At 46.9% G+C, this 14,273-nt stretch overlaps 1 protein-coding gene across 5 annotated transcripts; it reads left to right on the top strand.

Moving 5' to 3' along the window:
* The first annotated feature begins 2,149 nt into the window (after positions 1-2,149).
* On the top strand, positions 2,150-13,669 carry LOC129715372 (keratin-associated protein 6-2-like). Of its 5 annotated transcripts, none has more exons than XR_008726493.1 (5): positions 2,150-2,892; positions 4,335-4,358; positions 6,078-6,101; positions 8,764-8,787; positions 13,461-13,669. XR_008726493.1 is itself a non-coding variant. In XM_055665253.1 (4 exons), the coding sequence occupies exons 1-4, from the start codon at positions 4,244-4,246 to the stop codon at positions 13,556-13,558; spliced, it is 261 nt and encodes an 86-aa protein (XP_055521228.1). In that variant the 5' UTR covers positions 3,654-4,243; the 3' UTR covers positions 13,559-13,669. The 5 variants fall into 5 exon arrangements, 2 of the variants coding, with proteins under 2 accessions (XP_055521228.1, XP_055521227.1); XR_008726491.1 differs by having other exon boundaries at positions 2,150-2,918; XM_055665253.1 differs by lacking the exon at positions 2,150-2,892 and having other exon boundaries at positions 3,654-4,358.
* Positions 13,670-14,273: the final 604 nt, after the last annotated feature.

The following is a 14,273-nucleotide window of genomic DNA, read 5'->3' as shown; positions in this document are numbered from 1 at the left end:
CCAACTATCCAACTATCCTTTCGACTTTAGGCTTTAGATACAGCGCAGAAACAGGCCCTTCGGCCCACCGAGTCCACACCGACGAGCGATCCCCGCACATTAACCTACAAGGGACAATAGACAATAGGTGCAGGAGTTGGCCATTTGGCCATTCGAGCCAGCACCTCCATTCAATGTGATCATGGCTGATCACCCCCCCAATCAGTACCCCATCCCTGCCTTCTCCCCATATCCCCTGACTCCGCTATTTTTTAAGAGCCCTATCTAGCTCTCTCTTGAAAGAATCCAGAGAACCTGCCTCCACCTCTGAGGCAGAGAATTCCACAGACTCGCCAGTCTCTGTGAGAAAAAGTGTTTCCTCGTCTCCGTTCTAAATGGATTGCTCCTTATTCTTAAACTGTGGCCCCTGGTTCTGGACTCCCACAATTTACAATTTACAATATTACCAAAGCCAATTAACCTACAAACCCACACGTCTTTGGAGTGTGAGCGGAAACCGGAGCGCCCGGAGAAAACCCACGCAGGTCACGGGGAAAACGTGCAAACTCCGTACAGACGGCACCCGGAGTCAGGATGGAACCCAGGTCTCTGGCGCCGTGAGGCAGCAACTACCGCTGCTGGTGATGGTCCGTCTCCCTGTAGAGCGAGTGTGAGAACACTTCCCCTGGCAACCCAGTGTCACCCTCCAACACGGTGTGATGAATGCCATTGCATATATCACTTATTTTCTGTCTGTCTCAATATCTCACTTCTGTCTTGTAGAATATGGATACAGCGTTGGACATGGTAAGATTTTAACTACTTTCTTAACAGCTGCATCGTGACTTCTCGATTCTTGTACTCATTGCCCCGACCGATGAAGGCAAGCGTATCATACGCCTTCTTTACCGCTCGCTCTGCTTGTGTTGCCACTTTGTTTCAGGGAGCTGTGGACTTGGACCCCAACATTCCTCTGTACATCGATGCTGTTCAGGGTCTTGCCATGAACTGCAGACTTTCCCAATCTGCCATCCCCCCCCACCCCCATTTGGACAGTTGATCTATATCCCACTATCTTCTCACAGATCCCACTGTATGTTCTGCAACTCCTTCAATGTTCACAAGTTACAGGTGTGGAATTAGGCCATTCGGCCCATCGAGTCCCCTCCGCCATTCAATCATGGGTGATCTATCTTTCCCTCCTAACCCCATTCTCCTGCCTTCTCCCCATAATCCTTGACACCCATTCTAATCAAGAATCTATCTATCTCTGCATTAAAAATAATACAATAATAATGCATTAATAATAATAACAAGAATAATACAATAATAATAATAGTAATACAATAATAATATACAATATTAATACAATAATAATAATAATAATAATAATAATATTAATACAATAGTTATTATAATTAATAATTATAATAATAATAATAATAATACAATAATAATATTAATATTAATAATAATAATGCAATAATAATACAACAACAATAATAATAATATTGTTAATATTGTTAATAATAATATTATTATGAGTCACACTGGAGTATTGCGTGCACGTTTGGTCTCCTAATCTGAGGAAAGACATTCTTGCCATAGAGGGAGTGCAGAGAAGGTTCACCAGACTGATTCCTGGGATGGCAGGACTTTCATACGAAGAAAGACTGAATAGACTCGGCTTGTACTCGCTAGAATTTAGAAGATTGTGAAGAATTTATCTTATAGAAACTTACACAATTCTTAAGGGGTTGGACAGGCTAGATGCAGGAAGATTGTTTCCGATGTTGGGGAAGTCAACTACTCCTGCACCCATTTTCTATGTTTCTATGTTTTAATAATAATAATAATAATAATAATAATAATAATAATAATAATAATAATAATAATAATAATAATAATAATACAATAATAATAACACAATACTATAATAAATAATAGCACAATACAATAATACGATAATACTTTATTAGCCAAGTATGTTTTGCAACATACGAATATCCACTGACTTGGCCTCTACAGCCCTCTGTGGCAAAGAGTTCCACAGATTCACCACCTAAAGATGTTCCTCCTCATCACCTTTCTAAAAGAGCATCCTTTAATTCTGAGACTATGACCTCTGGTCCTGGACCCTCCCACTAGTGGAAACATCCACTCCATCCTGGCCTTTCACTATTCTGTAAGTTTCAATTAGATCCCCCCCGAACCTTTTAAACTCCAGCGAGTACAGGCCCAGTACCGACAAACGCTCATCGTACGTTAACCCACTCATTCCTGAGATCGTTCTTGTAAACCCTCTCCAGAGCCAGCACATCCCTCTTCTGATATGGGGTCCAAAATAGCTCGCAGTACTCCAAATGCGGCCTGACCAGCACCTTGGAGAGCCTCAGCATTACTTCCCTGTTTTTATATTCCAGTCCTTATGATATAAATGCTGGCGTTGAATTTTGCTGTCAGCAAACTCAATCACCAACCCGTCCACATTTACATCAACGTCATTTATATCTTCTATTACTAAAACTCTCATCTTGACCACTGCGTTATAATTACATTTGCGCAAAAACGATTCCTCATAGCGCTACGATTTTTCGCCACCTTACTCACTATTCTCCTCTGCTGCAAGTCAGATATGTTTTGTTCCGATTGGTGAAATAGTACAAAAGTTATGAAGGTTTGAAACTCGTAGAAACTGCCCCTTCCGGAACCCGCTGTCAATAACGCGGCGAGGAGAATAAAAGGCTGAAGGGGCGCAGTGTTGAGCAATCCGCAGGTAGCGTGCAGCCGGCGGAGAGCGTGCAGAGAGTGAGCAGCCCACCGACTGCTTCTCCGGCGACCAGCACCACCGGAATCTGCTGAGTTGAACCGGAAGCCTCTGAGTGAAGCCCGAGTGGGACCGGGATCTGCTGTGTGAGGAAAAAAGCTGATGGTGCGGGGTGAGCATAGTGCGAGCCCCCCCCCCCCCCCCACACACCCTCTGCACCCTCCCCCCTTCCACCTCCCTCCCTTCCCCCACCCCTCTTTCCCCCACCATTGGGCCGACCCCCCCCTCCCCACATCCCCACATCCCCTTTCCCCACACCCTTCCCCTGCCAAACACCCCCCCTCCCTACACCGCACTGGGCTTGTATTCACTGGAATTTAGAAGGATTTTATTGAAACGCTAGACTAAGTGGGACCCAATCACCACGGGGGGTGGGGGGGTGGTGGTGGGGGGGGGGGGGGTTGCAGAGGGGGTTGCAGTGGAAGTGTGTATGGGCTTTAGAGGTTTGCGAGGAGGGATCAGGGGGTGTTGTGGTGTGGTGTGGGGGGGGTGGATTTGGGGGGACGGAGGATGTGGGGGGTTGTGGGGGGGGGTGTGGGGGGGGAGGGGGTGTGTTGGAAGGGGGGGGGGATGGGGGGTGTGGGGGGTGTGGGGGGGGGGGGTGTGGGTAGGGGGGAGGGGTTTTGGGGGGAGGGGCTAGCGTGAGGGAGCGTTGTATGGGAGGGAGGGGTGAATGGAGGGATTTTGGGGGCGTGGAGGAGAGGGGGTGGGGGTGGGGGTGGGAGGAAGAGTTGTGGGAGGAGAGGGGGGAGATGCGGAAGAGCCATGGGTAGATGCGGTATGATGGGGGAGGGGGGCAGGAGCCAGCGAGGAAGACCAGAGGGAAAGGGGCTGGGGGTGCGATGGGGACACAGCGGGCGCACGGCTTGTGGACTCAGCCCCGCCTCCGGGATTTATTCTCCACGGGTGCCGGAAGGGGAGTTACATTCATGGTGATTGACAGGCGATAAGGTCAATCTGCTGATCTCACGATTTTTTATACCTTCGTAATCTTCCACCGATCGGAACAAAACTTGGTAGCTTGGGACAGATGAGTAAGGTGAATAAGGTGGTGAGTAATCCTGTCGATATTTGGTAGCGTTTTTGCGCAAATTTAAATAATACTTAGACCGGAAGTGGTCAAGGTGAGAGGTTTAGTAATAGTATAGATTTAGTAATAGTATAGGTATACGATTATTGAGGGATTGGACACGCTAGAAGCAGAAAACATGTTCCCGCTGTTCCCGATGTTGGGAGAGTCCAGCTTAAGAATAAGGGGTCGGAAATTTAGGACTGAGATGAGGAGAAACTTTTCACCCAGAGAGTTGTTAAGCTGAGAATTCTCTGCCACAAAAGGCCAATTCACTGGATGTTTTCAAGAGAGAGTTATATTTGACTCCTAGGGCTAACGGAATCAAGGGTTATAGGGCAAATGCAGAAATGGGGTACTGACTTTGGATGATAAGCCATGATCATATTGAATGGTCGTGGTGGGTCAAGGGCCCAATGGCCTACTCCTGCTCCTATTTTCTATGTTTCTATTTTGTAGGATACGATGACGGCTACGGAGATGGTAAGTTTTTAAACGACGTTCTCACACCATTCCAGCCAGTTGTGCAACCAGCAAGCTCACTGTTATGTGGGGGATTATGAAGGTGTCAGGGGAGAGCTGGGTGCGGGTGAGTGTGCAATTCACCAGCAATGAGTGGGTCAACGTGTGATGAGCGTTTGTCGGCACTGGGCCTGTACTCACTGGAGTTTAGAAGGTTGAGGGGGGACCTCATTGAAACGTACAGAATTATGAAGGATTTGGATGGAGTGGATGTGGAGAGGATGTTTCCACTGGTGGGAGAGTCTAGGACCAGAGGTCACAGCCTCCGATTTAAAGGGCGCTCTTTTTAGCAAGGAGATGAGGAGGAATTTCGTTAGCCAGAAGATGGTGAATCTGTGGATTCAGTGCCTCAGAGGGTTGTGGGGGCCAAGTCAACGGTTATTTTTTAAGGCAAAGATAGATACATTCTCGATTAGAACAGGTGTCAAGATTAGCCGGTTAGCTCAGTTGGTTAGAGCGTGGTGCTAATAATGCCAAGGTCGCGGGTTCTATCCCAGTACGGGCCAGTCCACTTTGTTGGGTATTAATGGTGGAGTAGCAAGATGGATTCAACTGTGGCTGAATGGGAGATGCCAGAGAGTAATGGTGGATGGTTGTTTGTCAGGTTGGAGGCCGGTGACTAGTGGGGTGCCACAGGGATCTGTGTTGGGTCCACTGTTGTTTGTCATGTACATCAATGATCTGGATGATGGTGTGGTAAATTGGATTAGTAAGTATGCAGAGTATACTAAGATAGGTGGTGTTGTGGATAATGAAGTAGATTTTCAAAGACTACAGAGAGATTTAGGCCATTTGGAAGAGTGGGCTGAAAGATGGCAGATGGAGTTTACTGGTGATAAGTGTGAGGTGCTACATCTTGGCAGGACAAATCAAAATAGGACGTACATGGTAAATGGTAGTGAGTTGAGGAGTGAGTGTTTTTCCCATTGTGAGTAGGGAAGATTCAAACAAGAGGACATGACTTGAGAATTAAGGGACACAAGTTTAGGGGTAACATGAGGGGAAACTTCTTTACTCAGAGAGTAAAGTTCATGTGTGGAATGAACTTCCAGTGGAAGTGACACGTACACAAATATTCACACACGCATACACACATTATGCCTACATATGCACCCTTACCAGAATATAAGATATTGCACTTCGAAGGTCTTGTCAGAATGTAAGATATTTCACGGAATAGTATTATAAAAATAAATATTGTAAATTAATATATCAGCATCGCACAAATGTAGGTATTGGGCATATTGGCTATTGGGGGGGGGGGGGGGGGGGGTGCATTCAGTGCAAGGTTCAGTGTGGTGATTGCCTGAGTGGAGAAACTGTTTGTGAGTCTTGTAGCGGGTGAGATGGGTCCTTTAGGATGCAGAATGCCTTCCGCAGGCAACGGGAGCTCTCGATGTCTTCCAGGGCAGGTAGATGTGTGTTAATGACCTTCTGGGCTGTGTTGATGACCCTCTGCCGAGCCTCCTTGTTCAAAGTGAGCGTGTGCGAGGGTGTTGTACTTTGGGAGCCACGGTCAGGCAAGAAGTGTCCACGTTCGTTCATCCCCCTGCGTGCTGGGTGGGCCCAAGCGACGGGTGCAGCGACCATTGCCAGCAACTGAGAAAAGCAGCGCTTGAATGTGTTCAGTGCCGTTGGTTCCCTGAAGTCAACATTAATTCCACTCCATTTTCTCCACAGGTGACGGATATGGAACAAGCAAAGGTACACACATGATTCAGAGTTGATCGTCACCCCACTCTCATTCCTCCCTCCTCCCCCTCCCCCATCATCAAGATGAGGTCCAAGACTGCTCCTTCACCCACTGGACCATCCACACAGTTATACAAGTTGTTGGCGAGACCGCATTTAGAGTATTGTGTTCAGTTCTGGGCACCGTGTTATAGGAAAGATGTAGTCAGGCTGGAAAGGGTACAGAGAAGATTTACGAGGATGTTGCCAGGACTAGAGGGTGTGAGCTGCAGGGAGAGGTTGGCTAGACTGGGACTCTATTCCTTGGAGCGCAGGTTGGCGAGACTGCATTTAGAGTATTGTGTTCAGTTCTGGGCACCGTGTTATGGGATAATCCATGGACATGGATAGAGAATTGGTTGGCAGAATGGCAGGCAGTGGAGAGTGGAGTGCCACAAGGCTGGGTGCTGCGGCCGCAATTAGTTACAATATATATCAATGATTTAGATGATGGGATTAAAAGTAACACAAGCAAGTTTGCAGATGACACAAAGCCGAGTGGTAGTGTGAACTGCGAAGAGGATGCAAGGAGGTTGCAGGGTGGCTTGGACAGGTTGAGCGAGTGGTTATCTAATTTGGCGGGAGGCAGATCATTATCTCAATGGTGTCAGATTAGGAAAAGGGGAAGTGCTACGGGACCTGAGTGTCCTTGTACACCAGTCACTGAAAGCAAACATGCAGGTACATCAGGAAGTGAAGAAAGCTAATGGCATGTTAGCCTTCATAACGAGAGGATTTGAGTATAGGAGGAAATAGGTCCTTCTGCAGTTGTGCAGGGCCCTGGTGAGACTACACCAGGAGTATTGTGTGCAGTTTTAGTCTCCTAATTTGAGGAAGGACATCCTTGCTATTGAGGCAGTGCATCTTAGACTCAGTTTAATCCCCGGGATGGCGGGACTGCCATATGAGGAAAGATTGGAAAGATGGTCTTGTATTCACTGGATCTTAGAAAGATGAGAGTGGAGACTAGACAAGCTAGATGGACAAGCAGGAAAAATGTTCCCAATGTTGGGGGAGTCCAGAACCAGGGGCCACAGTCTAAGAATAAAGGGGAGGCCATATAAAACTGAGAAGGGAAAAACGTTTTCACCAGCTCCATTCTTTCAACATATGACAGTCCCGCCATCCCATGGAATTAACCTCGTGTACCTACGATGCACTCCCTCAATAGCAAGAATGTCCTTCCTCAACTTTGGGGATCAAAACTGCACACAATACTCCAGGTGTGGTCTGACGTTTACTCCTATACTCAACTCCTCTGTTATGAAGGCCAACATGCCATCATTTTTCTTCACTGCCTGCTGTATCTGCATGCCTACTTTCAGTGACTGATGAACAAGGACACCCAGATCTCTTTGTACTTCCCCTTTTCACAAGATATATTAATGATTTAGATGAAGGGATTAAAAGTAACATTAGCAAATTTGCAGATGACGCAATGCTGGGTGGCAGTGTGAACTGTGAGCAAGATGCTATGAGAATGCGGGGTGACTTGGACAGGTTGGGTGAGTGGGCAGATGCATGGCAGATGCAGTTTAAATGTGAGGTTATTCACTTTGGGAGCAAAAATTGGAAGGAAGATTATTATCTAAATGGTGTCAAGTTGGGAAAAGGGGAAGTACAACGGGATATGGGGGTCCATGTTCATCAGTCAATGAAAGTAAGCATGCAGGTACAGCAGGCAGTGAAGAAAGCAAATGGCGTATTGGCGTTTATAACAAGAGGAGTTAAGTATAGGAGCAAAGAGGTCCTTCTGCAGTTGTTCCGGGCCCTAGTGAGACCACACCTGGAGTATTGTGTGCAGTTTTAGTCTCCAAATTTAAGGAACTCTCCTAATCCGAATTTTTCCTAATCTGACACCATTGAGATAATGATCTGCCTCCCGCCAATTCTTGCTATTGAGAGAGGGCAGTGTAGGTTCACAAGGTTAATTCCCGGGATGGTGGGACTGTCATATACTGAGAAAATGGAGCGGCTGGGCTTGTATACTCTGGAATATAGAAGGATGAGAGAGGGTCTAATTGAAACATATAAGATTATTAAGGGCTTGGACACACTAGAGGCAGGAAACATGTTCTTCACGTGGGGGGAGTTCTAAACCAGGCGCCACAGTTTAAGAATAATTGGTAAACCGTATAGAACGGAGATGAGGAAAACATTTTCACACAGAGATTTGTGAGTTTGTAGAATTCTTCGCCTCAGTGGAGGAAGGTTCTCTGGTACCTTTCAGGAGAGAGCTAGATGGAGCTCTTGAAGTTAGCGGAGTCAGGGGATATGGGGAGAAGGCAGGAACGGGGTACTGATTGTGGATGATCAGCCACGATCACATTGTATGGCGGTGCTGGCTTGAAGGGCCGTATGGTCTACTCCTGCACCTGCTGTCTATTGTCCTAACTTGATACCATTCAGATAATAATCTACCTTCCTGTTCTTTCCGCCAAAGTTGATAACCTCACATTTATCTACATTAAACTGCATCTGCCATGCATCTGCCCACCCAATGATCCCAGGAATGAATGTATGATTAGTGTTTGACGGCACTGGGCTTGTACTCGCTGGAGTTTAGAAGGATGAGGGGAGATCTCAATGAAACTATCTAATGTCCGTCTCTCAACATCTCATTTCCATCTTGTAGGATACGGGGACAGCTACGGAGATGGTAAGATTTTTAACGACGTTCTCACACCATTGCAGACAGTTGTGTAACTAGCAAGCTCACTGTTGTGTGGGGAATTATGAAGGTGCCAGGGGAGAGCTGGGTGCGGGTGAGTGTGAAATTCACCAGCAATGAGTGGGTTAACGTATGATGAGCGTTTGTCCGCACTGGGCTTGTACTCGCTGGGGTTTAGAAGTTTGAGGGGGGACTTTATTGAAACCTACAGAATTATGAAAGATTTGGATAGAGTGGATGTGGAGAGGATGTTTCCACTGGTGGGAGAGTCTAGGACCAGAGGTCACAGCCTCAGATTTAAAGGGCGCTTTTTAGAAAGGCGACGAAGAGGAATTTCTCTAGCCAGAGGGTGGTGAATCTGTGGTACTCATTGCCTCAGAGGGCTGTGGAGGCAATGAGTCTGTGGATATTTTTAAGGCAGTGATAGACAAATTCTTGATCAGAACTGGTGTCAACGGTGATGGGGCGAAGGCAGGAGAATGGGATTAGGGAAGGGAGATAGATCAGCCATCAGCCAGCACTCCATTTATTCCACGTATGACCAGGAGTTCTGGAAAATACAAAGGTACGCACATGATTCAGTGTGGTTATCTTTGCATTCACCACGGCCACACAATCCCAGGGACAATCCCTACACTCACCTCCTACCCACCACACTCATAGACTCACAGTCACACAGCGCGGAAACAGGCCCTTCAGTCCGCCTTGTCCACCGACTAACATGCCCCATCTACAATCGTCCCACCTGCCCGCATTTGTCCCATATCCCTCCAAACCTGTCCTATCCATGTACCTGTCTAAGTGTCTCTTAAACGTTGCGATAGTCTCTGCCTCAACTACCTCCTCCGGCAGTTCATTCCATACACCCAAAGTTCCTATTAATCCCTTTTCCCTTCACCTTAAACCCCCTGTCCTCTGGTCCTCGATTCCCCCACTCTGAGCAAGAGACTCTGTGTATCTACCCAATCTATTCCTCTCATGAAATTGTACACCTCTATAAGAACACCCCTCCTCGTCCTGCGCTCCAAGGAATAAAGTCCGGGCCTGCGCCAACCTCAAGTTCAAGTTCAAGTGAGTTTAGTGTCCCTGATGGGACAATTAAATTCTTGCTTTGCTTCAGCACACAGAACATAGTAAGCATTTACTACAAAACAGATCAGTGTGTCCATATACTATAATATAATATATACACACATGAATAAATAAAATGATAAAGTGCAAATACCAGATAATTGGTTATTAATAATTAACATTTTGTCCGAGCCAGGCTTAATAGCCTGATGGCTGTGGGGAAGTAGCTATTCCTGAACCTGGTTGTTGCAGTCTCCAGGTTCCTGTCCCTTCTACCTGATGAAGGCCAGGATGTTGTGGGTCTTTGATGATACTGCCAGCCTTTTTGAGGCAGCGACATTGATAAATCCCCTCGATGGAAGGAAGGACAGAGCCGATGATGGACTGGGCAGTGTTTACTACTTTTTTGTAGTCTTTTCCTTTCCAGGGTGCTCGTTGCCGAACCAAGCCACGATGCAACCGGTCAGCATGCTCTCTACTGTACACATGTAGAAGTTAGAGAGAGTCCTCTTCCTGTAGCTCTGGCCCCTCGAGTCCCGGTAACATCCTCGTAAATCTTCCCTGCACCCTTTCCAGCTTGACGACATCTTTCATAGAAACATAGATACATAGAAAATAGGTGCAGGAGGCCCTTCAAGCATGCACCGCCATTCAATATGATCATGGCTGACCATCCAGCTCAGTGTCCTGTACCTGCCTCCTCGCCATACCCCCTGATCCCTTTAGCCACAAGGACCCCTTCTAACTCCCTCTTAAATACAGCCAATGAACTGGCCCCAACTACATTCTGTGGCAAGGAATTCCGGAGATTCACCAATCTCTGTGTAAAACATGTTTTTCTCATCTCAGCCCTAAAAGGTTTCCCCTTGATCCTTAAACTGTGACCTCTTGTTCTGGACTTCCCCAACATCGGGAACAATCTTCCTGCATCTAGCCTGTCCACGCCCTCTTGATCCCCCCTCAATCTTCTAAATTATGAGTACAGTCTTGCTTCATATGAGTCCTGCCATCCCAGGAATCAGTCTGGTGAACCTTCTCTGTACTCCCTCTATGGCAAGAATATCCTTCCTCAGATTAGGAGACCAAAACTGTACGCAATAGTCCAGGTGTGGTCTCACCAAGACCCTGTACAACTGCAGTAGAACCTCCCTGTTACTATACTCAAATCCTTTTGTTATGAATGCTAACATACCATTCGCTTTCTTCACTGCCTGCTGCACATGCATGCCTACTTTCAATGACTGGTGTACCATGTGCTTTAAGTTTGTATACTAATCTCTTATGTTGGACCTTGTCGAAACCTTTCTGAAAGTCCAGATATAACACATCCACTGGTTCTCCCTTATCCACTCTACTAGTTACATCCTCGAAAAATTCTATAAGATTCGTCAGACATGATTTACCTTTCATAAATCCATGTTGACATTGTCCAATGATTTCACCACTTTCCAACTGTGCTGCTATCCCATCTTTAATAACTGACTCTAGCAATTTCCCACTACCGATGTTAGACTAACTGCTCTGTAATTCCCCGTTTTCTCTCTCCCTCCCTTTTTAAAAAGTGGGGTTACATTAGCTACCCTCCAATCCACAGGAACTACTCCAGAATCCAAAGAATTTTTGAAAAATTATCACTAATGCATCCACTATTTCTGGGGGTACTTCCTAAAGTACTCTGGGATGCAGCCTATCTGGCCCTGGGGATATAACACAGTGACCAAAACTGAACACAACCCTCCAAATGTTGCTTCACCAACGCCTTGTACAACTGCAACATGACCCTTCAACTTCTACACTCAATATGCTGACTGATAAAGGCCAATTAGACTTTTTGACCACCCTGTTTACCTGTGACACCACTTTAAGGGGCATGCGTACCTGTGCTCTAAGATCCCTCTGCTCTACAACACTCCCCAGATCTCTACCGTTCACTGTGTAGCTCCTGCCCTTGTGCAACCATTCCCTGTGTTAAATTCTATCAACCATTCCTCAGCCCACCTGCCCAACCCATCAATATCCTGCTACAAATGTTGTCAACCATACTCATAATCAACAAGGATGTACTTCCTGGACAGCTGAGGAAGCACAAACTGCCACAGGCAATGATGGTCCAATTCTATACGGCCCTCGTAGGGTCAGTCCTCACCTTCTCCATCAGTCTCTCACCTTCTCCATCTGAATGGTCTGGTTTGGCTCAGCCACCAAGCACGACATCCGGGGGCTGCAGCGAATCGTCCGATCAGCTGTGAAGGTTATTGGCTGCAACCTTCCCTCAATTGCCGAACTGTACACTGCAAGGGCCAGGAAGTGAGCGGGCAAGATCATCTCTGACCCCTCTCACCCTGGCCACAAACTCCTTGAATCACTTCCCTCTGGAAGGCGACTGCGGATTGTCAAAGCTGCCGCAGCCAGACATAAAAACAGCTTTTTTTCCACAAGCAGTAGCTCTACTCAATAACGCAGAGTCTGTAGCCTCCTTTTGCTCTGGTATTATATTTCATTCTTCACATGTTTAAATTATAATGTTTTATTTTTAATTGTCTACTGTGTGTTATGTTGTTACGTGCGAGCAAAGCACCAAGGCAGATTCCTTGTATGTGTTCATACTTGGCTAATAACATTTATTCAATCCAATTCCATTCAATACCACCTACTTTTGCGTCAACTGCATACTTGCTAATCATGCCTTGTACATTCTCATCCAAGTCATTGATGTAGATGACAAACAGCAATGGGTCCAGCACCAACCCCTAAGGTAGACCACTAGTCATAGGCCTCCAGTCGAGAAGCAACCTTCCACCATCACCCTCAGTCCCTGCACTTGGAGGTGGATTCATTGAATCAGCCACACACACACTCTGTGATGACAATAGACAATAGACAATCGGTGCAGGAGCAGGCCATTCGGCCCATCGAGCCAGCACTGTCATTCACTGTGATCATGGCTGATCATCCCCAATCAGTATCCCGTTCCTGCCCTATCCCCATATCCCTCGACTCCGCTAGCTTTAAAAGCCCTATCTAACTCTCTTTTGAAAGCATCCATGAAATTGGCCTCCACTGCCTTCTGAGGCAGAGAATTCCACAGATTCACAACTCTCCGGGTGAAAGCGTTTTTCCTCATCACCGTTCTAAATGGCCAACCCCTTATTCTTAAACTGTGGCACCTGGTTCAGGACTCCCCCAACATCGGGAACATGTTCCCTGCCTCTCATTTGTCCAATTCCTTAATAATCTTATATGTTTCAATAAGATCCTTGATGAGCATTGATCCTTGATGTATCACTAAGATCCTTCAATGAGATCCCATCTCATCGTTCTTAATTCCAGTATATACAAGCCCAGTCGCTTCATTCTTTCAACACATGACAGACCCGCTATCCATAGGAATTAACCTGGTGATTAATTGCTCCCTAGCAAGAATGTCCTTCCTCGGATTTGGAGACCAAAACTGCTCACAATACTTCAGGTGTGGTCATACTTGGGCCCTGTACAACTGCAGACGGGCCTCTTTGCTCCTAAACTCAACTGTCATTGGATGTGTAACTTATTGTCTGTCCGTCTCTCAACATCCCATTTCTTTCTTGTAGACCACAAGCACGGCTATGGAGATGGTAAGATTTCAACTCATTTCTCAGACCTTTCCAGACAGTTGTGCAACCAGCAACCTTGCACAACTAGCAACTAGCAAGTTGATGTATTTAAAAGAGAGTTAGATATAGCTCTTATGGGCCTGTCCCACTTAGGCAATTTTTAGGCGACTACAGGCGACTAGTCTGTCGCCACACGGTCACCGGGGTGTCGCCTGCATGGTCAGTCGTCCAAAGAATCGTAGCGTTTTTCTGGTCTCCACTGGATTTAGAAATGTTCAAAACTGTTCCGCGACAGTCGGCGACAGGCGGCGACAATCGGCGACAGTGGGCTCAACGCCAAAGACCGTAGCTTGTCTTCGCCTGACGTAGGCGGTGTCGGAGGTTGTGACCAGAATGCTGTCGGCTGTCGCCGGGATGGCGTAGGTTGTCGCCGGTGCTGACTATGTTGAATCCATTGGCGACTGCCTACGTCAACCTACGTCAACCGGCGACAAGTACCGGCGACAGGTACCGGCGACTGAATTGGCTTACCTTGTCGTAGGTTCTTGTAGGTGGGGTCGTAGGTGGACGTCGTAATGGGTCGGCGGTCGCCGGTAGCTGGCCGTAGCTTGACGTCGACTAGGTGGTACGTTGTTGTAGACATTGTCATAGACATCGTTGTAGGGGGGATGATCCAGTCGCCGTTTTCTTCGCTGAACATGCTACGACTATGACCGTTGCCGGAAGTCGCCGAAAAAAATCTCATAAGGCCCATTAGTGCTAACAGAATCAAGGGATATGGGGAAACAATTGGGAACGTGGTAGTGCTTT

Source organism: Leucoraja erinacea, unplaced genomic scaffold (assembly GCF_028641065.1).
Source record: "Leucoraja erinacea ecotype New England unplaced genomic scaffold, Leri_hhj_1 Leri_1143S, whole genome shotgun sequence".
Taxonomy (NCBI): Eukaryota; Metazoa; Chordata; class Chondrichthyes; order Rajiformes; family Rajidae; genus Leucoraja; species Leucoraja erinaceus.
The sequence above is the reverse complement of the archived record's forward strand: the minus strand, read 5'-3'. Positions and strand labels throughout refer to the sequence as shown.